Source organism: Motacilla alba, chromosome Z (assembly GCF_015832195.1).
Source record: "Motacilla alba alba isolate MOTALB_02 chromosome Z, Motacilla_alba_V1.0_pri, whole genome shotgun sequence".
Classification (NCBI taxonomy): Eukaryota; Metazoa; Chordata; class Aves; order Passeriformes; family Motacillidae; genus Motacilla; species Motacilla alba.
Genome location: NC_052046.1, coordinates 32,917,454 through 32,941,684, shown reverse-complemented (window position 1 = coordinate 32,941,684; position 24,231 = coordinate 32,917,454). Strand labels below are relative to the sequence as shown.

The following is a 24,231-nucleotide window of genomic DNA, read 5'->3' as shown; positions in this document are numbered from 1 at the left end:
CTTATAAGAAAAATAAAGAAAGACTGTTTTCCAGGGCCTGTAGTGACAGGACAAGGGGCAAATGAAAAATCATCAATTTAGATTGAATATGACAAGGACATTTTTTACAATGAGGGTAGTGAGACACTGCAACAGGTTGCCCAGAGAAGTTGTGGATGCCCACTACACATGATTGTATTTGGTCTATGTGGCAAACTAAGAGCGGAGGCTGGCTGCTGGCAAAGGCTGAGACCATCAGAGATGTTGGTAGCACCTCTAGGATAACAGACTTAAAAAAGGGTAAAAACCGCTGCATAAAAGCAGCTGGGAGGGAGGAACAATAAAATGTGAGATACCAAGGGCAGTGAAGAAGTAGGGGAAGGCAGAGTTCCAGATGCTGTAGCAGACAGTCCCCTGCAGTCATAGGAGAACACCACAGTAGAGCAGATACCCAAGATATCCAGCCTTCAGTCCACAGAGGACCTCACACTGGAGTGTGTGATGTGTCCTGAAGAAATCTGCAGCCAGCAGAAAGACAGTGCTGGAACAGGGTCCTGGCAGGAACTAATTCTTGTGGAGAGGAGACCACATTGGAGCGGGTTTTCTGGCAGGAACTGTGATCCTGTGTGAGACCCATGCTGCAGTCTGCTCCTGAAGGATTCTATCTCATGGAAAGGATGCATGCTGGTGCAGTCCATGAAAAATGCTGGTCCTTGGGAAGAACTCACACTGGAGAAGTTCACAGAGGATTGCCTTCTGTGGGTGGGATCCTACACTGCTGCAGGCATGAAGAGGATGAGGAGGGAACAGCAGAGACACTCTGTGATAACCTGTCTTAGGTTACAATGTAAGATGTACCCAAAAGTGTATTCTACCACCATCTTCATAAGCTGTTAAAACCAGGTAGTCCTCCTTATCTACTTCATGACTCTTCCCTGACAACTCCAGGGATGAGTCATCCCTGACAACTCCAGGATCTGCTGCTAATGGGCCATCAAGTCTCACTGCAAGACTGATAAAATTACATCATCCATTGTGAGATGCTCCACCCAGAAGGAGGATTCAAGCATTCCTACCTGGATATGATCATAAGTTTGGAACACAACAGACAGTTTTATCCACTGAATTCCCAGAGGACAAGAGCACTATAACAACCACGAGATCTTTGGAGGAAGATTAAGCCCTTCTACAGGATCACTGATTCAACAGAACCACATCTATCACTTCAAGAGGACTGCAGCCACCATTTAATCAGACTGCTACCAACACCCTGACCCACAGGGTGTCAGGTTATATTCGGATTCTGTCAAGTGTTGCTGTATTATTGCATTTATTTTAATTTTCCTATTAAATTGTATTTCTGACTTGGGATCTCCCACTGGTTTGCTTTCAAACTAATACCTAACCCGAATGGAAACCCCATCCTCCCCCATCCCCCTGTGCTTATTGAGGTGGCAAGGCAAAGCACTGAGGAGTGAATTTGAGACTGCGAAGAGGGAGGGGTAGGGAAAAGATGCTTTTAGATTAGTCCTTGTTTCTCATCATCCTATGCTCTTTGATTGACAATAAATTAATATCATCAAGAAGAGTCTTTTTTTCCTATTACACTAACTGATAAGTGGTGTCCCTCTCCTTAAAGCACAAGTTTCTTTATGGAGTAGGACTGACAAGAGTGGCTTGGTGGGCACCTGATGACCAGTCAATGTCAACCCATCACAATGAGCCTTGGAACAACCTGATCTAGTGGAAGCTATCCCTGCCTATGACAGGAAGATTGGAACTGAATGACCTTCCAATGTCCCTTTCAACCAAAACAATTCTAGGATTCCATGATATTGGAGAAATATAGTTTCCTTTTCTCATGTACAAATGTAACATAAAAACAAACGAACAAACCAACAAAAAAAAAACCCAAAACAAACAAAAAACCAACCAAACAAAAACAAACAAAACAAAGAAAAATAAAGTAAGAACCATATACCCTACCTTTCCCTTACTCACTTATATATTTGCCTTTTAAATCAAATTCCTGTCTTTCTGTCTATCTTTTTTGATTATTATGTTTTGGTCAGTTTTGCTGAAATGGATGACAAAGGTCTGGACTACAAACAGTGGCTTTCTAAATGAGGTACATTTGTAAGTGCATCATTTTAACAGCCTTCTTGCTGCCATTATTATTAGTCACTTTTCTGCACTGGATTAGAACCAGAGGGCTAACACGAATAATGTAATTTGCTAGTACAGATGCTATGCAGCTGCTCTTACCAGAGCAGGCTAATGATAAAATGTGAAGGTCAGGTATTTCTAAACTGAGTATGATGAGATATGAGTAGAGCACTAGAGTAACCATGAATTCTCTTGTTGATCTGGGTTCTGGCAACAAATCCTTTGGCCTCTTACTTGTTAAAGCATGGAGTAAAACTTCTACCTCAATCACTTGTGATGATTTTTTATTTAATGGTCAGCATCCACTGAAAGAACTGCCCATGAAAGCAGGCAGCCTGAGCTGTTCAGCAGAGAAGTGAGTAACCTAACCCACCAGTATGCAGCAACAGCCACAATGGGAGGGACATGGAAAGGTTACATCTATTATGTTTTACAGTTTTACTAAACTGAGCATAGAAACAGATACCAAGACATAATCTGGCATATAACAGTAATATAAAGAAAGTTGCCCATAATAAGGTATTCACTCAAGATTGGCTCATTGTCTTGTAATATTTTGGGCATTTGCCATATTCTGCTTTAATAAAAATTGAAAGTACAATAGGTAGAAAAAAATTTCTCTTCAAAAGGAATCTGTCAGTGAATAAAGCATCTGGAATGTTTTAAAATGAATCAGGAGTCCTAAATGCTAACGGGAAAACCAGGACTTTTGGGGGAAAAAAATTACTATAAAACTATGAAACATGTGGAAGGAGATGGTGGCATACTTTAATCTGAAAACTGAATTAATAAATTCTCTTACAGGTGATTTAATTTATGTATTCAAGTCTATTTTTTATCAAACATTGAACATATGAACAACTCCACTGCAAAAAAACCAGAAACACTGGCAGCAGGAGTAGTATTATGAGTGATAAATATATAGTACTAGTGCTTCCTATAAAAACACTAAAAATGTAGAAAGTAACACAGTATTTTTGTTTGCAATTAGGGCTGATTTGTGACACTAAGGATCACTGCTACCTATGAATCCCTTGAAGTCTTTCTACCTCTTTATGTGCACTACCACATCACACCTATTGATAAAATCAAGTGGTACTGGGAAATGGCTACTTGTGAAAAAGGCAAAGGTGAGAGAAATGGGTTTTCCACAACTGAAATACATTTGATTAAAAAAAGTAAACTTAAAATGTTGGTGTCAAAGGCCAGCACTACAGCACATACAGGTCATTCAGGACAAAACAGGAGAGAAGCAACCCAGAAATGAAACTAATTTATTAATTTTGTCTACAAGTAATTTTTACTACCTGAAGGAGAGGATCAAGTTTTCATTCCAAGCTCTTTAGAGAGATTTCCTTTACAAAACATTTGATTTTTATTCTAGATTCAACCTATCTAAACATTACCTTAAATGAAGTAAAAAGAAGTGCGGCTTCTAACAAGAGTATTGTTTTTTACATCAGGACTGAGATATCGAAGGTTGTCTCAACTTGAACAAATAAAATAAGACTTGTACTTACCGATATATCATCACTAAAATCTATTTCATCCAAATCAAGGTATTCAGGAGCTTCCATTATTCTCTTATGGACATTTTGGGTGAGTCAGCACATTAGTAAAGACCTAATTAAGAAAAGAGAAATGTGTTGTCTTTAGAAAGCCAAAATCGCACAGAAGAGTTTTCATATAGTTGCTAGAATACTGAAACCTTTAACTTGAATAGTAAAGCATTTCGTAACTTAACCTTAGAAGATAAATACAATTTACCACCTCTACTCTGCATATTGTGAAGCAGACATTCCAATTTTCTGAGAGAGCAGCTAAGTGCTACTTGAAGTAGAAGTAAAAAATACTTGGTTCAGCATCACTCAGTCCCTCCAGAAGTTCAATACAGGTATAAAGACCTAAGCTGTTGAACACCCCCATGACCTTGCAACCATAGCTGTGTTAATGATGTGCCTTCTCATAAGGATGAGACATTTACTCACAGCAACTCCTGTTACTGTAGTTTTCCTCTGCCCAAGATGGCAGAAAAGAGCTGAGATTCCTGCTGTGCACAGACAACAAAGGTGTGATAAGTCACACCTTATCTCTGCTTACAAGCAGACTAACATACAATGCAGCCAGTGCTTTACAGATTAAGGGTTTACCACCCCTCAGGCTCTGAATGCACATCCCCCAGAAGGGCAACAAATTCCATACCAGAATTTTATCACGTGCATTAATTATCAGGGGCATTAACCATTTTCTTACAGTAAGAGGAAGACTAGCAAATTCTTTTCCAAAGCAAGAAATTTGTCTACAAAATCAATACTAGATCTGAACAAACTGAAGCTTCAACAATCAGAAGACCAAAGGCACTAAACCCCTCATTGTCAATCCTAACTACAATGAAGGTGTCTGTTATCACTACAGACAAGTATCACATTAGTAAAAGTAGAAAAGGAAAAACAAAAAAAAATTTGTGCTTTTGTGGTTTTTTTGAAAAACAAAAGCACAATGCATTTTTAAATAACGTGAGTCACCACATAAGGATTAAGTATTATAGAGGAAAATTAAATCCTCCAGTACCTGTACATAGCAAAGGAAACACCTTAAAGAAAAAAAAAAGAAACAAACCCAATTCATTCATATGAGAACCACCAAAAATTATGTTTATGAATAATGAAATCAGCTGTGTAGGCCTAAATAAAATCACTGTGTGAAACTTTCACATGCATTTAAAAATGTCCTAGGATACAGTGTCTGAAAAAAAATAGCTTTTCTGTAAGGGTCAGACAAAATCTCAGTAATTTATCTCCCTAATAATACACTATCCAAAGCTGACTTTAATACACCTGTTCTTGAGAAGCTATTAGAAAGAGAACCAGTATGCAAAACTCCAGTAATACGCTGAAATAGATGGAAAAGCAAATTTTTGTTTCTCACCAAGTTACTGAAGCTCTATCAGCACCATTTTCTCATTAAGTGAATGTTCCAGTTTTGGCTAGGGCGGAGTTAATTTTCTTCACAGCAGATAGTATGGGGCTGGGATTGGGACTTGTGCTGGAAACAGAGATGATAATTCAGGGATGCTTTTATTACATAGAGCTAAAGACTTTTCTGCTCCTTACCCCTCCCGACCTGTGAGCATGCTGGGGGTGCAAAACTAGTTGGGACATCCCAACTAACTCAATGAGATATTCCACAGCAGATGACATCATGATCTGCATAGAAAGCTGGAGGAAAGGAAAAGGAGGGTTTTTGGAGTGATGGAGTTTGTGTCTTCCCAGGTCAGCATTACACATGATAGGGCCCTGCTCTCCTGGAGATGGCTGGCCTGCTCATATAAAATGGTGAATTCTTTGTTCTGCTCTACTTGCATGCACAACTTTTGCCCTTCCCTACGAGACTGTCTTGATCTCAACCCAAGGGTTTTCTCATTTCTACTCTCCAAGCAATTGTGTGGTGACACTGTGGAGGACAGCAGCATGTAAGAACAACCACCACCACCACCTATAATTTTCTCTCACTGTGACTATTAGACTTGAGTGATGCAGTGGGAAAAGGCTAAAGAAAGGTAAAACCAGAAGTGTCTCTATTGTGAAATTAATCAGAAGTTTTTATTTTCCCACACATTCCCAAATGGTAAGTTTCTTCTCAGAGGGACCCACTAAAATCACACAAAAGCCTGACAATGAAAGGAAATAGCTATTGTAAAAAGGCATGACACATTCAAGTCTACAAACTTCTGCACTGCAGATTTTCCTTTACAGAAACACAAAGTGTCGGTATATTTTTTAAAGATTTTTTTTCTGTATTTCGTAGACATTACAGCTAAATTGTGCATTGGTAGTGCATTGCAGTGATTGGCAAGGCAAGGTTTTGGCAGTGGGAGAGTTACAGGGTTGGCTTCTGAGAGAAGATAATAGAAGTTTCTGCTGTGTCTGATGGAGCCGGTTCCAGACAGAGTGCTCCAAGACAGTTCCATTGTGATCAGACCTGAGCCTGTCAGTGATGGTGGTGACACCTCTGGGATAACAGTTTTAGGAGAGGGAAAAAGTTTTACTATGCAACAGCAGCCAGGAGTGAGAATATGAGAGCAACAGCCCTACAGACACCAAGGTCAGTGAAGGAGTGGGACAAGGTGGTCCAGGTGCCAGAGCTGCAACTCCCCTGTAGCCTGTGGTGAAGACCATGGCAGGGCAGCTGTGTCCCTGCAGCCCATGGAGGAGCCTGTGGAAGACCCCAAGTCAGAGCAGTTGGAAGCTCAAAGGTGGCTGTTATCCCATGGAAAGTCCATGCTGGAGCAGGGTCTTTGCAGAACCTGTGAGCATGTGGAGAATGGAGACCATGCAGAAGCAGTTTGCAGGCAGGACTTGTGACCTCCCTCCAGAGAAGTAGAGACTAGCTGTCAGTCTATCACTGTGACTACTGACACCAGCTCAAACCAAATTATTAGTTTTTGAAGCAAGACTGGCTGTCTATGCCAAATGTATTTGACAAATTTTGGCTCTATATGCCAGCTACCACAGGGTGGCTGAGCACCAGAACAGGTTTCCCAGGGAAGTGGTCACAGCATCAAGACTGAGAGAGGTCTCAGAGACACGGTGTAACTCTTGGGGCTTTCTGTGTAGAAAGTTGGATTCTATGATTTTTTTTGTCCCCTTCCAACTCAGAATATTTGCATGATTCTGTATGTACTGTCCTAGACAAATGAAAGGACTGTGTTACTACTACATAAGGTGATAAATGTATGAAAAAGAAATGAGCATTAAAATATAAGTTTAAAGGTTGAAAACATATAAGGACCATATAACATGGTCCATAGAAATAGTCTGAAATCAAACCAAAGCTTCAATGAGTTTCTGTTTTTCACTGGAATTAAACGGATTAAAATCTGCCCACCCACTATCAACAGAAGAGATAAATAAAGCTACTTTAAACATGTCATGTAAGGAAGAATCAAGAAATGATCCAGAGTTTTTATTTTCAACTAAAACTGAAGTCATTCAGTCAAAATTAAATTGCAAGCTTTTTTTAAAAATAAAGTTTTGAAATAATTTTTAAAAGTAAAATTAGTCACTTAAAAAATTATTCAGTTCATTAAAAATTCCACTAAAAAAGAACTCCTCAGCTTTAATAATGTAACTAGTATTCCTGGTGACCACATATTTCAAGATTTAGAGCAGAAATATCTCGACCTTTCAAATTTATTTTTTCACTCCAAATCGGAAGAAGCCATTGAAGCAAAGAAATTTGCTGTATCCATACATAGCTGACAAAAGGACTTCATTCCACCTAGTGATGTACAAAACCCATGCAGTCCACAGTCCTGCATCATTACTTCCCCAAAATGTTATCTTCTGTCTTCAAAACTTAAAGATTATGAAACACACAAAGGCTGATGAGGAAGCTAATAACCAAAACAAAGACATTTTCTCTATGGAAAGCTTTCTGAAAATAGTATTCAGTTACATGAAAAGAAAGGGCAAGATGTTAATGAATTCACTTTGCTACAAGATTTTAGTTTTTTATTAACAAAGTAAAATTGAACAGCACCTCAATTCAATTATTATGACTAAATAAGATTTCTCAAGATTATACTTGGAGTTTTATGCAAAAGGTGTACTTTTTGGATACAATTTAACACAGGAGAACTCCACCATGCATAATCCAAACCATATGGTAAGGATGGTACTCAGAGCTGTGACTATTTTGAGAGCTTTGTGATGGCTGAATCCAGCACAACACCAGAAGCAGAAACAATCTGAAAAGGATTCACAGGAGGATCATAAACACAACTGGTCAAATTCAAGGTAGAAATAACTGCAAGCAAAATTACTGCTGCTAGCAGCAGCTGACATGAGATGAATAATGTGTTTCCAGTACCAACATCAAAGCAACACAGATGACTGTCTCTAACTTGTCAGCAGAAATGCCTGACATTTACCCTATAAATGTTCCTAACTGTATTTTGGAAGCTAGTAATTTAATATTCCACAAAATTTTAACCCCAGAAAGGGCATTTTCTGTCTGGCAATTTGACTTGCAGAGAGACATATGCACACACATGTATGTTTTATACAGGTTAATGAAATTCGGTCGGCTCTCAGAATTCACAACTGAAAGAAGAAAACCACATAAACATCACCCATATGTACTTGGGGGGAAAAGTATCTTTTTACAATTTTGTCAACCACTTCACCAGGAGAAATCAAGCTAAAAACTACTACAAAGCAATGGGGATTATCAGTACAATACTACAAAGAAACTAGGATTATCAGTACAATACATATTAACATATGCATATGTTAATATTGCATATGTTGCAATACGCAACATATTGCACACGTTGCATTGCAACAGACAGTAGCAGTATTTGGAACCAAACCCACCCTTCTCCTTTTCAAACACTGTTTTTTCAAAACAGGTTTCTTCTGCTTTCCTTTCAGCTAAAATAAGACATCTGAGCTCAAATCCTGTTGCTAACATTCAGTACAATCAGATGAATTAGGGAAAAAAGGGACAAAAAAAGCAATTTCTAGAACAATACTAATATTACTGCTAATAGTAGCAATGAAATATGAGACGCAGTGAACAAATCCATCAACTCCTGCAAATACTACAAACCCACTCTGGGTTGATGGTAGATATTACCAAAATATAATGCTTACAATTATTCACAGATTTAGTTTCTAAAGTAGATCAGGCCTTGGATTTTTCTCTCCACACAGTCTCAAACAAACAGCCACACCATCAGCAATCTCTAGGGCACAGTGTGTCTTTTGAGGATGAAGCAGACCCAATGCAGGAATGGCAGGAAAGCTTTAAGAGTCAGATCAGCCCCATCACACTACTCATACTAGTGCTCATAGGCAAGAACAAGGCCCTACAGGTGAGCACCTGCTGTCAGGCAATTAACTGAGTGAGGAGACTGACATAGGAGGCAGGATATGTGCAAACATCAGATTCAGGCTCTTGCTCTGACTGCTCAATGCAAAACTGTGGAACAAAACAGCATAACTGATTTGTAGCAATGCCTTTGCCACAAGGCTGCAGTGAATTCAGTAGCTTCGAAAACAAACTGATCCAGTGCCTCAGACAAAAGCAGACTCAGTGTAGCATGTGAAAGGCTAAATCCAAGAGGGGGCACAGGGAAAATGTCCTTTACTGAGCCAAAATAAAACATGTAATTGAAAATACAAAATTTTAATTATTTATGGATACATAAAAACCAAGAACAAATAACAATAAAAGATCTGCTGTCAATTAAATCTTTATTTCAGTTGTAACTCAAAGAAATACTGCTAAATGCCACATGGGATTTTATTTTCCACAAGTCAGAACTACTTTAACAAAATATTTGAGGATTTACTTAAACTTTCAATCAAATATAAAGTGTATCAGATGTAAAATACTTCTAAGTTTCCTTTAGCGCAGTTAATATTAAAGATTTAGGCCTTAAATGCCAGAATGCTATGACAGTTGCTTTTTAATTAGGGGATAAGGTTATATTTTTCAATTACAGGTCTCAGATAACAAAATAAACATATGGTCATTTCCTAAGCATCAGGAGCTATAGTAGCTCAAGATGAACAAAATCTGTGGGTTGAAATGAAAGACACTACATCTTTAACTTAAGCACGCAGTATGTGTTTCAACTAATGCTTGAAATCTGGTAAGCATCTGACTTTTGTTCCCTACCATTAAGAAATACCAAGATCATAACCCCAAATTTCTTCCCTTTCAAATGAACACAACAGTGTAACATTACATTATGTTAAATCTATTCAGTATGCAATGAAAAGCCCAGCACACAATTAAAATCTACTGTTGAAGAAGGGATGTCAGCACTAGGAAATGCCTAAAACTGAATTCAGTTCCTCCATCCTCATATTCTACTGTAACACTCATGTTCTACCAAAAATTAATTTGGTCTTTCACCTCTATTTAATACACAATGTGCAGAAAACCAGTACAGTAAGTCCACGAGCACTGCCACAGCTGGGAGAGGTGAGAACTGGACTGCTGAATGAAGGCAAGAAAGCTTAGCTACTCTGGGCTACACTACCACCTCTCTAGCTATTCCATCACTACTTCTGCTCCCTGATACCTGGCTGTGTGTTGTCTCCTCTTAAAGATTACATATTCCTTGAGACAGGGATTGCATGGTCACTCTACAGTTGTCTGGCTTTTCATATAGCTGGTGTCCTTGTCCATTAACAGAGCTCTGTGGTGCAAGAGTAATCCAGTTAAATATAAACATAATGCAAATACACTGGAGTGGGCCCTGGAAGAGGACACATTTGAAGCTTTGTAGACTGCATCTTTATTCACTAAATACAGACGGTGCCTTTGCAGGTGATAAATGCCAAAGTCAGGGAGAAAGCATCAAAGACATAGAAAGCATCAAACACACAGGAAGCATACAGTTTCATTAGAACAGAAAAGAATAGCTGAGTTGGAAGGGACATACCATGATCATCTAGGTATGAGTAATTGTTTAATTTAATACTGTACATATATGCACTCTTAGAAGAACCCAGCTTCCAACTCATATTTCTATTATCTTCATCATCTCTAAAGGGGAAATTACTTGGATATAAATACATTTTTAAGCAGTGATTTTAGGAATACAAAGAGCGACAATGAAGCGCAAATGGAGGTTCATTTCCTTTGCAAGCATATTACTTTAACTTCATGCATTCAAATAAAATGGCAACATGATAAATGGTTAGACTACCTTGGTATTTTCAAGTTGTATAAGGGTTTGTGATAACATAATGTACTCTGAACTGCATTGTGCAACCAATTTTTGTTACCCCCTAGATTTCCCAAAGGATTTTTTCTGATTATGCGATGTAACATTTTTTCTACAGCTTGTCATTGAAATTACCTATCAAGTCAGATCTTAAACATAAAAATATAAAGGGAAGGCTCAATAGGAGTGGTAGGAGATATTGAAGAGTTAAGATGAATTTTAAATAACAATTAATTGGGAAAAAAAAGAAGTAACAGTGAAGCTGAAAAATTATGTGATTTGTTTCAGTGAAGGAATGTATGCTGCAACTAAGATTACCTAATCCCTTATCATATTTATTCAGGAATACTCCTGAGTTTAAAAGTTCACAACAGCAATTCATAATAGTATGATAACTCTAAGGCAAGTAAAAATAAAAGCACTGCTTTAATCACCACTCAAGTACTATCAGTGCACAAGCTACACAGATAGAACAGGAAGACAGAACTCAGCAGAGTACAATCTTCCAAGACCAAAAGATGCTGTTTGCAAAATTTTACTTCAGAAAACTTCTGTATTCCAGACATATGGAAACAATCCACCTACAACCCTGAACTGTCCAAAATATTGAGCCCAGTTCTGTTCCTAATGAAGCCAGAGAACTAGTTTGAGATAAGAACAAATGTATTTATTCCTGGCCAAACACAGTTGAACTTCTCCTGGTTATATACCCAGACCTTGAGAACACGTGTTCTTCCACACTGGTTGCATATAAAGGGCAGGACTGTCCCACCCTGTTCCGCGCTGGGGCGACCTCACCTTGAGGCCTGTGTGCAATTTTGGGCACCGCAATATAAGAAGTATCTAAAGCTATTAGAAAGCATTCAAAGAACAGGTATGAAGATGGTGAAGGCCCTTGGGAGGAAGCCATAGGAGGTGCAGCTGAGGTCACTTGGTGTGTTCAGCCTGGAGGAGACTGAGGGAAGACCTCATTCCAGTTCTTCAGTTTCCCTGTGAGGGAAGCAGAGAGGCAGACATTGTTCTCTTCTCTGTGGTGATCAGTGACAGGACTCGAGAGAATGGCATGAAACTCTGCCAGAGAAGGTTTAGGGTCGATATCAGGAAAAGATTTTTCAACCAGAGAGTGGTTGGGCACTGAACAGGCTCCCCAGGGAAATGGTCACAGCAGCAAGCCTGACAGAGCTCAAGAAGTGCTTAGACAGTGCTCTCAGACACAGGCTGCAATTCTTGGGGCTGTCCTGTGCAGGGCCTGGAGCTGGATTTTGATGATTCTTGTGTTTATCTACTGACTTGAGATTTTCTACAGTTCTATGATTCTATCATTCAATCACATGGAGCCTTAAGAGAGATGCACAATTTGTACAATTTCTGCAGCTCAGAAAGCCAAATATGTCCAAACCAAAAGCAGAGTGACCACCAGGTCAAGGAAGGAGATTCTGCTCTTCTACTCTGCTCTCATGAGATTTCAGCTCAAATAGTGTGACCAGTTCTAGGATCCTCAGCACAGAAAAGGACCCATTGTAGTGGATCTGCAGGAGGGCCATGAAAATAACAAGAGGGAGGGAAAAACTTTCTTACAAGGAAAGGCCAAGAGAGTCAGGGGTGTTCAATCTGAAGAAGCGAAGGGTCCAAGGAGACCTTACTGCAGCTTTTCAATAATTCAGAGGGGGCTTACAAGAAAGATGGGGACAGATTTTTAGTAGGAACTGTAGAGATAGAACAAAACTAATAGTTGGTTAGTTGAAACTAAACATAATAATAATAATAATTTTTTTTGCAATGTGGCTGGTATAACACTGGAACAAGTTAACAACTTGTCATCTGCCACCTACCCCTGGCAACATTCAAGGTCAGGTTGGACTGGGCTCTCAGCAACCTGATCTGGTTGAAGACATCCCTGCTTACTGCAAGGGATTTAGACTAGATGACCTTTCAAAATAGCTATGATTCTATGATTTTGAAGAAGTCATGTGGAAGTAGGTAATAATATATGGTTCACCTACTCTTCTACTTCCATGAAATTAATGGAAAATTCAGGACAACTTCAGGCATTTTAACATCAAATATATTTAACTTCTACGAAGACTGACATCTGTAAGATGTGTGTCAGCATAGACAGAGTGGAGATAAAGCATGCTTATTAAGATACAGTTCCTCATGTTTTTGGAGTTTTTTTAGCACACTGAATAATACTTCACATAACTTCCTGCAAGTATTACCCTAAAGATGATATCTGAGCTGCAGTAACATACAAGCAAGCTTTGCCATTGATATTTGTGTGCCTAAGACACTACCCACCTTAGCCCAAGGAGTGTCTATCTGGCTGCTGGAAGCATCTCCTGGCTCTTTAAAATATGGTCCATTTAGTTGTCTCATCAACAACCCTACATTAGTATTAAAAGAGAGTGATTCTATCCCTTCATTTCCAAAATAACAATCCCTTCATTTCCAAAATAACAAAGCAACCTAGCAAGAAGAAACTAATATTCAGGCTACTGAGTGATCTGATAAACTAAAGGGTTGTTCTTACTGTAACCCAACTGGAAAGGTATCTGCTCACTGCAAACCACCTCAGATTTATTAATAAAAAACCATTCTTCCCACTCAATATTTTCATATTCCTTCAATATTCAAGCAAAAAGAAACGAGGACTCCAAGCATTCAGCCAGAAATATGCACTTGAGCATTTTGGAGTGAGGCTTAGAAAAATAAAGTTGTTTGTTTCACTTAGCCTTGAACGAGAAACCTTAGGAGTTGAAAATTAATAGCTTTTATTTCAAAACTGCCACAGCAAGCACTGTAAAAAAGCTAATACACTGTCTGCTTAACTTTGATGACAGGATCAAAACAAATAAGAGATCAACTGATCTGTTCAAGAATATTTAATTTGCTATTTGCGGTAGTTGATTAATTTATGGTTTTATTCCCTTTGAAGTACTACATGGTTATTTGTTCTTAATATGAAATATCCCACAGTCATGCAAAATTAATACACTTACCTCATTGCAATCTTGCTTATATGGCAACTTTTTCAGTTATTTCAGACCAGCTAACTCCTTCTATATGTTTTAGGATTTACTGACATGCAGATCAAATCCAGATCAAACCATCTCCCTTTGTAAATTATGTACATATATGTGTACATATATGTGTAAAAGCAGGGAAAGACAGGGAAAAAACCTCACTAGAAGACAGAGCAAGAATAAATGCTACTCCATTATCACAACTTGTTTCTACAATACCACTGTTGGTAGTGATCTCCAGTGGGACAGTGGCCACACTGGACATCCTGTGTTTGGAGTGAAACACACAGCTGTTGCCTTGGATGTAGTTCCTAACAAACTGTAAGAAAAGCAGGGGGTGGAATTTACTTCAACTTCTAACATCTTAAGTTTTGCACTAGAAGTGGAATCGGGTCTGGCTTTGCCACTTTCTAGTTGTCAACTGATGCCAGTAGGAAAAGCATTGCTTTATGCAGGTACCACACAAAGAGGTACAGCTTTTGCAGAGTGTGCTGCAGCAGCATCCTCTCCTCTTCACTGTGACATGCTGTTATACTTGCACACAGGGCCCACAGAGTAACTTTAACAACTAATGTCATTCCTTTTTCAGTAATTTTCCATATTAAAAAATGAGGCTCTACCTGTGAGGGGAGATTAAATGAAACAATGTGCTATTCATTTTTAGCCTTTTTGGTAATTGACCATTAAACTAGTCAAGCATGGAAAACAGACTGTAGTTCTACTTATTTCTACTGCTGTTTTCATGACACTTACCTAAGATGTGGAGTACTACTTCCTGCCAGCCTCTGACCCTACTTGCACATGAGGACAGCTCCCTTCACTTGTTTAAAAATGGTCTTTAAATAGTAATGAACTTCTGCTTCTTCCTTTATACTGCTCTGTGAATATGTATTTATTGTCATGTTATCTTCGATTACCATTTGTTCTCAAAATGGATTTGTTCAGTCTTCCCATTATACATTTTTGTGACAGTATGACTCTAAAATAACAAAGTGTTTCTGCTTAGCACAGAAAATAACAATTCTCAAATCTCTAGTACAAGAAAAATAGTAATGTCCATTTGAAATTACCTACTTGTAAATTTAAAAACCTGTCACCCGGAGGCATAGGAAATAGTTGCAAATAAAGCAACCTAAAGTGTGAAATTCTTATCATTCATGTATGAAATGGCCACTTCCCACAAAAAAGACCAGCATCATCTCCATGAAATATAATTTATTTTCTCAAATGAAATGTTCCTGATATTTCAAAGAGGACACTTGAGGTAAACACTGCACCTACAAGAAAAAACTGTAACAGCAAAAACTCAATTAAAAATTACTTTTCATCAACAAAAATCAATTTTTATAAAAGAGAAATTTCATTTTCTCAAAGAAAGAAAATTAAAAATGAGCAAAGACATTTTTAATAGCTTTATATATCCTCAAAAATAACTAGCAGACAGATCAACATTATCACCCAAAAAAGCAGCATGAGAAAGGCTGAAAGGGTTTGCCTGAGTTCACTTAGTTCAACCCCTCTGCTGACATAAGGTCAGGTTTAAATCCAGGACTGCATCCACCTGGTTTCTGAATATCACTAAGAATGGACACTCCAAAATTTCCCTGGGCAACCTGGTCCAACGTGTGACCAGCCCCACAGCAAAAAAGCATTTCCTTGTGTTTAGATGGAATTTCATGTGTGCCAATGGCCTCTTGCTCTGTCAGCATGCACTGGAGAAGTCTTCATGGAGAAGAACCTCACTCTTCTTCACTCTATCGCAGCCGGGAAGAGAAGAAGGCTTAGGCCACCTTATTGTGGCCTTCTAGCTCCTGAAGGGAGCCTACAAGAATGATGGAGAGGGACTATTAGTAACTTAGTGACAGGAGAAGAGCAATGATTTCAAACTGAAAGAGGGTAGGCTTAGATTAGATATTAGGGAGATATTCTTCAATGTGAGAGCGGTGAAGCACTAGAACAGGTTGTGAAAAGAAGTGGTGGATGCCCCATCCCTGAAATGCTCAAGGCCTAGTTGGATGGGAAGAATCTCAGATAGTGAAAGTTGTCCCTCCCCATCACTGGGGGCAGAGAACCATCAAGATGGGAAGAGAGCTTTAAGATCATTAAGTACAACCATCAACCCTGCACCACCACTGTAATGCCTAAACCACTAAACCACATGATCCAGTGCCTAATCCAGATCCTTCTTAAACACCTCCAGGGATGATGACTGCACCACCGACCTGGCCAACTCATCCCAATGCCTGACCCTGCTAACAGGGAAACATATTTCTAATCCTAAGCTAAAACTCTTTTGTCTCAGTCTAAGGCAATTTCCTCTGGTTCTCTCACTGGAGGCATGGGAAGGGACCAGGCCCACCTCACCTCAACCTCCAGAGAGCTGTAGAGACCCATGATGTTTCCTTTTTTCCTCAAGACTAAACAAACCCATCTCCCTCAGGAGTTCCTCAGAAGCCATGTTTTCTAGACCTTCCAAGATCCTCACTGCCTGTCACTGGCTGTGCTCCAGCATCTCCATGTCCTTTTAAAAGTGAGGGGCCCAGAACTGAACTCCAGGTGTGGCCTCATCACTGCAGAGTACAGGGATGAGCACACACTGTCTGATCAACCAGCATCCAAGGTCCCTTTCTGCTGAGCAGCTTTCAAGGCTCTTCTGCCCAAGTCTGTGGTTCTGCAGGGGTTTACTGCAGAATCTGGCATGGGGGTTGCACCTGAACATCTTGCAGTATCCTCAGACCACTGACCAAGCCTGTTCAGGTCTCTCTGTAGAGCCTTCCTAGCCTCCAGCAGATCAACACACCCACACAATTTGGTGCCATCTGCAAAATCACTGAGACTACCCTCAATCCCCACATCCAGATCATCAATAAAGATGTTAAACAGGACTGGCCCCAAAACTGAGCCCTGGGGAACACTGCTAGGGACAAAGTGACAACTTTGTCAACTTGGATTTGCTCCATTCACCACAGCTCTCTGGGCCCAGCCATCCAGCCTGTTTTTCACTCGTTGAAGAATACACCCATCCAAGCTGTGGGAGATGGAGAATGCTTTACTGAAGTCTAGACAGATGACGTCCACAGCTTTCCCTTCAACTACTAAGCAGGTCACTTTGTCCTAGAAGATGAATCAGGTTGGCCAAGCAGGAGCTCCATTTCGTAACTCCATGCTGGCTGGGCTTGATTCCCTGCTTGTCCTGCATGTGCCATGCCATAGCACTCAGGATGATCTCTTCCATGACCTTGCCCAGGACCAAGGTTAGGATGTGAGCAGGATGCTCCACCCTGGCATGTGGTTCAGCCACTGGACAATACCCTATTTGCAAGGCTCTCAGCAGTGGATTGAAAGGAAGAATCATGTGCTGCTTTTGGGGTTGAATTATGCTAAAACCAGTCTGGTTCATGAAACCCGAATTAACATCCTGAGGCAACTGGAGACATGTGACTCCAATCAATCAATCAATCAATCAATCAATCACTTTAAACTATGAAAGTCCAGTCCACTCTCATGTGGTTAGGTTCTTCTAACATATTCCTTCTTGCAGTATATATAAAGTTTCCTCCTCTGAAGAGGAAATGCCTCTTCAAGGATACTCCTCAAGGCTGAAAGAGATCTGCCCACAAGCACTGGTATGGTGAGTTACAACAATCTCTACTTAATAATGGTTTCTTTTTGCTAGCTTTACTATAATTCCTTTGATATAGTGCAGTATCCTATCATACACTATATGCTAATAGTAGTTTTAGATTCTACACTGTGTGGTAAGTGATTCTGATTAAGATATTTTGTCTGATCATTTGTCATCATAAATAATACATTTGATACATATACATCTGATGTGCCACCTTTAATACTGTGAGACAAATTTAAACTGTTGACAAAAGACTGGGGCTAAGATTGGATTCAGCTGGACTCAGGCCCCTCTTATGAGGAGTTTAAAAAGCAAAGAGGTCCTTTCTGCACCTCATGATTTAACAGGACAGCTTCTCTAAAAAGCTTCATCTGAAGCTCCCACTCCCACCTGGGACAGGGTGACAGGGCTTTAGTTCTCTGGATTATCTTGTAAATGGGCACTATGTTTGCTAATTTCCAGTCAGCTGGAACTTCTCCACTAAAACAGGACTGCTGTTAAATGATTGAGAGTGATTTGGCAAGTTCTTTTGCCAGTTCCCTCATTATTTTGGGGTGTATCCCACCACAGCCCACGTTCCTCAAGGTCCCTCCCAACCCAGACCTTTCTATGATTCTATGACCAACAAGTGCTTTCCAAGTCTTCTTTCCAGGACTGTACCCATGGGATTCTTTCAAGCAGGTCTCTGAAGTTATGTATGGAACAGTATTGGTGGCTTTTACTAACAATGACTAAATGCTTCCTCTAAGCATTTATTTTCTATTATTTTGCTAGTTTGTAAATGTGTGTGAAACTCAGTAATAGGAAATTTATATTTCAAACACAGCATATCATAATGTGAGTAATGAAAGATAGCCAACACTGAGAACTAAATCCAAAGCAGAGATGAGGACTAATTTTGCATTTTTTCAAGTTGGCAGGGTTTCAATGCTTTTTCATTCTCATGTCCTTTTTATATATTGAAGTACTTAGCAAAGATAAGAACAAAGAAGTGATAATGCTGTTTAAAGGCTTTTTAGCAGATGTAGAAACAGAAATACCTATCAAAATAATTGTTTGCATAATCATGACATAAACAAGCTGCAATTAGACTGTACTTATAATTTCATTATGCTGCTAATTATGACCAAGATATCCTGTTTGTTCTGCCTGTTTAAACAGAAAAAAACCCAACCCTTCATGAAAGCAATTCTTTAATAGTGTTTCAGAAGGAAGCTGTAGCTGGTAAACACATGTTCTTATGGGAAATTGCCATAATCCTGACTATATCCCAGCAGGCTCTGAAAATATTTCTCACAAAGTCTCTTACATAAAATCTACAACATATGTAGAGCAGACTGTGTTTCACATCCTTTTAAGGAACTTGCAAGATTAATGAAGAGGACATTACTCTTGCTTTTCCTTCCAAATGTCTACCTCCTGCAACAGGTATTCTGTAATATTTATTTTCTCTCCTATTTTCTTGGTTTCTGCACTGCCATGAATCTGTAGAAGAGGCTGTGAAAGTTTACAATGAGACTGCCTATTGACAGCGTCTTACTGTAGGCTTCCTATGCAGCCTATCCAACACACATACTATTGATAAATGCATTTAATTATGTTTGTACCTCTAAGCTCCAACCATTCTTCCAGGGCAATTATCAGAGAAATCAATACAGTTGCTATTTTTATGTGGTTGCTAAGAGGTTTTGAAATTGAACTCACTTTTTTCTTTTTCTTTTTTTTTATTACTATTGACTGATATGTCAAAAAGAACATAAACAGACCAATACAGCTCCCTTACTAATTGTCATTCAGCTAAATATCTATAAGCCATAAAGGACATATAAAAGTCACAAATTTCTGGATGAAGAACACTGACATTGATGAAAATTTTAATAAACTTCACAATTTGAAAAATGTAGATCACTCTTCACAATCTAAAATGAACAGAACGGTTTTCTCAACTATTTTTTCTTCACTACTTCTTAACTGAGTTTTTGCCCTCTTGCATCAAACAAGACAATTCAGTTAGAGAAAATGAGACCACATTATACACATGGAAAAAATCTCAGGGCAACCAGAGAAAAATTCAAGAAGTATTTGGAGATTTTTATTTTAAATACAGCTTCTTTGATATTCCAAATCAGAAACAATTAGCAATTAGTCTTTCTGAAAAGCTCTGTGATCCAGTATCACCTAGTGTAATTATCTATTTTTATCAAAACCAGAATCAGTAGCAATGAGATGTCTGCCAGGACTACTGTGTATGTTGTCTCATGCCTCATCTTCTTTTTCAACTGTTGTTTTTCTGGGAATTGTTTACCAGACAGATGGACAGTCATGCCTCATTGTCTTCTGCTCACTGGAACAAAACTGACCTTTACAATTTGTGCAACTTGAAATTATGTGTTCAAAAGACAGTACAGATAAGAAAGGGGGCGGTACAGTTCTGATCTGTGTAATTTACTAAATCTGTCTAAAGTGGATTTAGAACTCCTCTATTCTGATTTACCAGCTTTATGCTCATACTTAGGCTGCATTTGTAGAAATAGCTGCAGAAAATGCAGAAGAGAAAGAAAAAAGTCAGACCTTCAATGAACATACAGAAACTTATAACCAATGTCCACCACATTGAAATATCAGATGGCAAGATTAATTTTTAAATGACTGTGCTTTCCTTCACCACATGCAAAAATATTGCACTAGTATTTTTAACTTTTTGGATGTTAGTTGGCCACAATGACTTGCTACTACAGTTGGAAACCAGACCACAAATGTTCTACCACTAAAGTTTAAATTTATCTCTTGGTTTTGACTCCACACTATAAATTACTAAAATAAACAGGAAAACTTTTCATTTGCACTTCTGTTACTTTCCATCCAGGACTCTATTCTCCAGAAACTATTCAGACTCTCCTCTCCTCTCCTCTCCTCTCCTCTCCTCTCCTCTCCTCTCCTCTCCTCTCCTCTCCTCTCCTCTCCTCTCCTCTCCTCTCCTCTCCTCTCTCTCTCCTCTCCTCTCCTCTCCTCTCCTCTCCTCTCCTCTCCTCTCCTCTCCTCTCCTCTCCTCTCCTCTCCTCTCCTCTCCTCTCCTCTCCTCTCCTCTCCTCTCCTCTCTCTCCTCTCCTCTCCTCTCCTCTCCTCTCCTCTCCTCTCCTCTCCTCTCCTCTCCTCTCCTCTCCTCTCCTCTCCTCTCCTCTCCTCTCCTCTCCTCTCCTCTTGTGTTACATGTTACTCTTTAAAGCCCAAGGTTTTAAGTGCTCTGCCTAGAGGACTCTAGCTACTTCTGTGGGTGTCACTGTTAATCAACGACACATGGAAAGGATATGAAGGAGCCAAAAAGCAGCCTTGTTGTCTGGAAAAACTTCAAAATACATGGACATGGCTGACAACGGTAGGAAAAATCAGAGCTGGATAACAGGAATTGTTTGCAGCTTACTGAAACAGTTTAATTAGAGCTTTATTTCAAAGTATATGAAACTGAATTTACAAAATTCAGTCGCCAATTAATGGAAAATTGGGGCAATGACCTCAAAGTTTCAAATGTACCCAAACCCCTCAAGACATTTTAAAGATGAGCCTATCATAACTGTTAAAAGAAATTTTATTAACTTTTTACATAGTCTATGCAAATTAAAACATATTTTGTTGTCTTTTACATGCCCTACTCAAACTTCACTAAACCTGTAGTCATTTGCAAACCTACCAAAACATGTATTCAGCTATAAAGAGTGAATTAGGATGTTTAATAGCTAAAGATGATCAGATAGGGCCCATGCAGTAAACCAGTAGGGAGTAACAGAGACACACTTACTTACTGACTGATATGAAATTAGGCTTTTTCTTCTGTGGTAGCCTCATTTTTGACTTCTGCTCACAGCAACAAGAAAAGCATGTCAAAAGCATGCCAAAACCAGGTAATTCCAATCTCTTGTTATATTACCTAATACCCCATTCTGTTTTCTAGCTGCTGGCCTTCACAAGTGAAACAAACATATAGCTTAGGATGACCTCTGAGAAGGACTGCAATTTAAAATACATAAGCTGTACACCCAAACTACTTATCATACATAGCAAAGAACTGATCTTTCACCACTGAACTATCATCTTCATTTTCAGACCCCCTCAGTCCTCCACCTCTACTGTGATGGCTTGAACTACACTCTCAAACCCTTTTCTAGTCATGACTCTTGGGCCCACTAAGAACAGCTGTTTCATTTAGCACAATCTATTGACAGGTATTTGAAAGAATATATGGCCAAATACCACATTATCTTGTTTTTTCACTCAAAAATTATGCCAACCAACATTTCTACTCCTAGTTCTAGGAGGATGTAAAAAAATAAAATTAAAAACTGGGAATAGAAGAAATCCCCCCATCCCAAATTGATAGTATTTGGCAAACAGCAGCTTAGCATGACAAGTAAGTATTTAGTTGTCTGCATCTGAGAAGTAAGCAGAAACACTGATTGGCTAGACTTGGTTCAAAAATCTACACAAACAGCTAAGAATCAATGTTAGAATGTTTAGTTTTCCAGTAAACAATACTGTCTTAGGAAAGCTTGTGCTCGTGGATTACTATACTACACTATAATTTGTAGTTTTATTAATGTAACTTCCAGCATCTATAAAACAAATCATTAGTCTTGGCATGTGACCAAGGTACAAGTGTAGTCGCTTCACTGGGAATAAATGCAGTTGGCTAGGCAGTGTTGTAAGACTGTTATTCCATTTTTTCCCAACAGAGGAGTACTTCTACTACCTCTTTTTCACGCATATATACACTGAAACAAGCAACCAGTTAGGATCTCTCATAGTTCAGGAAGGGAAAACAGCTTTAACACTACTCAGAGCAAATCAGCACCAGTTGCAACTGTTTAAGAGATCATTCCTTTTAAACAAGCTCCAATCCTTTCCATTCACTTGTTGCAAGATAAAGGGGCATTACATCTAGTGAGAAAGAGGAACAAGGATTTCCGGCTTTGTATATCCTACTACACAGAAGAAAGTGTTGCCAATCCCAGAAATACAATTTTGGAATACTGACAAAGTTAGGAACCTGATGTGGTCCAGGATGTTCATATGGTGTTTCAATTACGCAGATGATTCACTGATACTTATCATAGCCATATAGTCTGAAAAGGAACTTTGGACGGATATGTCACTTAAGCAGTTAGCTGCTACTGATGAATATGACCTTAGGCTGCTTGTTATCTAGCAAATCTGACTTTGAAAAAATGTAGTCTTGCTATTCAAAAGTCAGTTGTTACTCTCTCAAAAGCTCTTAGGAGGTAAGAGAGATGCCTTACAATTCCAGCAGAACCATGCTGGGTAAAGAAAAGAGTATATTGTCTGCAGCTGTCAGAGTCCAATCTGTCTGAAATCCCGGATCCAACTGTTTCCAGCCCTCAGAGCCAAGTTCTCAAAGTTGTGACCATTAATGAAGAATTTCAGCCTCTTTGGCTGTTCAAACACTCACAGATCCAGCACCGTCACAAGTGCAGACCAGCAAAACTGAGTTTTGTAGCAGTACTGTTCTTTGAGGATTTGCAGAAATGCATGCAGAGCCATAAAGTGCTGGAGAGTCACACAAAGAAACTACTAAGCGGCTTAGAAAGAGTTTCCACAAGAGATCAGGCACATCTGTAGAACTGCAAGTGATAAAGACACTAATCTCTTCCTCAACTGATAGATCCAAAGAGCCTATCACCAAAATACTTAGGAAGCTACATTCTTCCTGCAAGATCACAGCACTTTCCTTTTGCCAGCAAGTTAGTTAAAGCTTGTACAAATTTTTTAAAGCCCTAGCAGGCCCTTTTAAGCAAGAAATGCTTAATCCTTTAATGCTGAGGAGAGTGGCTCTTTCCTTAAGGAAAGCCAGGTCTAAGCAAGATCTTTCAGAATCAGCTGGCAGTCTCACTAGGACAGAAAATACACTGTTGTATACTTCTGTACGTATAGAAACCAGAACTGAATATAATAAGCAATTCTACAGAATATCCCACTCTACCTAATCTACCACAGAACCTAAAATTCAGATTTACACTGAAGAAGAATGCAGGAATTGATCTTAATGTAAAAGATTCACCCACCTACATGAAATCGAGTTGCTGCATCAGAGAGTCTCCAAAAATGAACTTAAGTGAACTTGTAACATATATGTACTTTTCAATTCAGATATTAGAAAAGCTCCCTTTGAGTCTAGAAAAGAGCAAGCACTGATTACCCTTTCACTTTCACCAGTGAATGATGTAGAAGCTCTATAAGCAGCTGCGCTGACTCCAAACCATCACCGCTTCCATCAACCAGGACAGGGAACCTTAAAGTACGTCACAGGGTTTGAGTGAGAGATGCAAAACAATTATTACTATCTCTTTTTTTAATGTACACTAGATTTAGTTTACAATGCAAGAAAGATAGTTACTTCTTTTGCTCTGCAGAATTACAATGATGTAAATACCAGCACTGGATATTTTTTCACTTTCTCAATTTTATGGAAGCCATCTCTCTCAAAACAGTTTATGTATTACATTGCCATTCTGCAAGCCCATGTCTAGAAAAATTGTAACTGTAAATATTTTAAAAATATTTTGCAAGTGCTGTAATTTTTCAAGCATCTTGATTGGATTAAACCACTCCATTTATGGGAAAAGAATATTTATTTCTGCTGGTCCTGGTGAAATTTGTATTTCCCACGTTGCAGTTGGAGA

At 39.0% G+C, this 24,231-nt stretch overlaps 1 protein-coding gene across 5 annotated transcripts in view; it reads right to left on the bottom strand.

Annotated features, from left to right (window-relative positions):
* The window catches only part of LOC119695508 (synuclein alpha interacting protein), an 88,506-nt gene that overhangs the window by 48,780 nt on the left and 15,495 nt on the right, over positions 1 to 24,231 (bottom strand). For 4 of the 5 annotated variants that reach the window (XM_038124171.1, XM_038124173.1, XM_038124174.1 and 1 more), the window contains exon 2: positions 3,666 to 3,768. In XM_038124171.1, coding sequence (XP_037980099.1) covers positions 3,666 to 3,722 — 57 coding nt within the window. In that variant the 5' untranslated portion in view covers positions 3,723 to 3,768. Of the gene's footprint in view, positions 1 to 3,665; positions 3,769 to 5,073; positions 5,191 to 24,231 lie in introns of all 5 variants that reach the window. The other variant, XM_038124172.1, reaches the window with a different exon arrangement.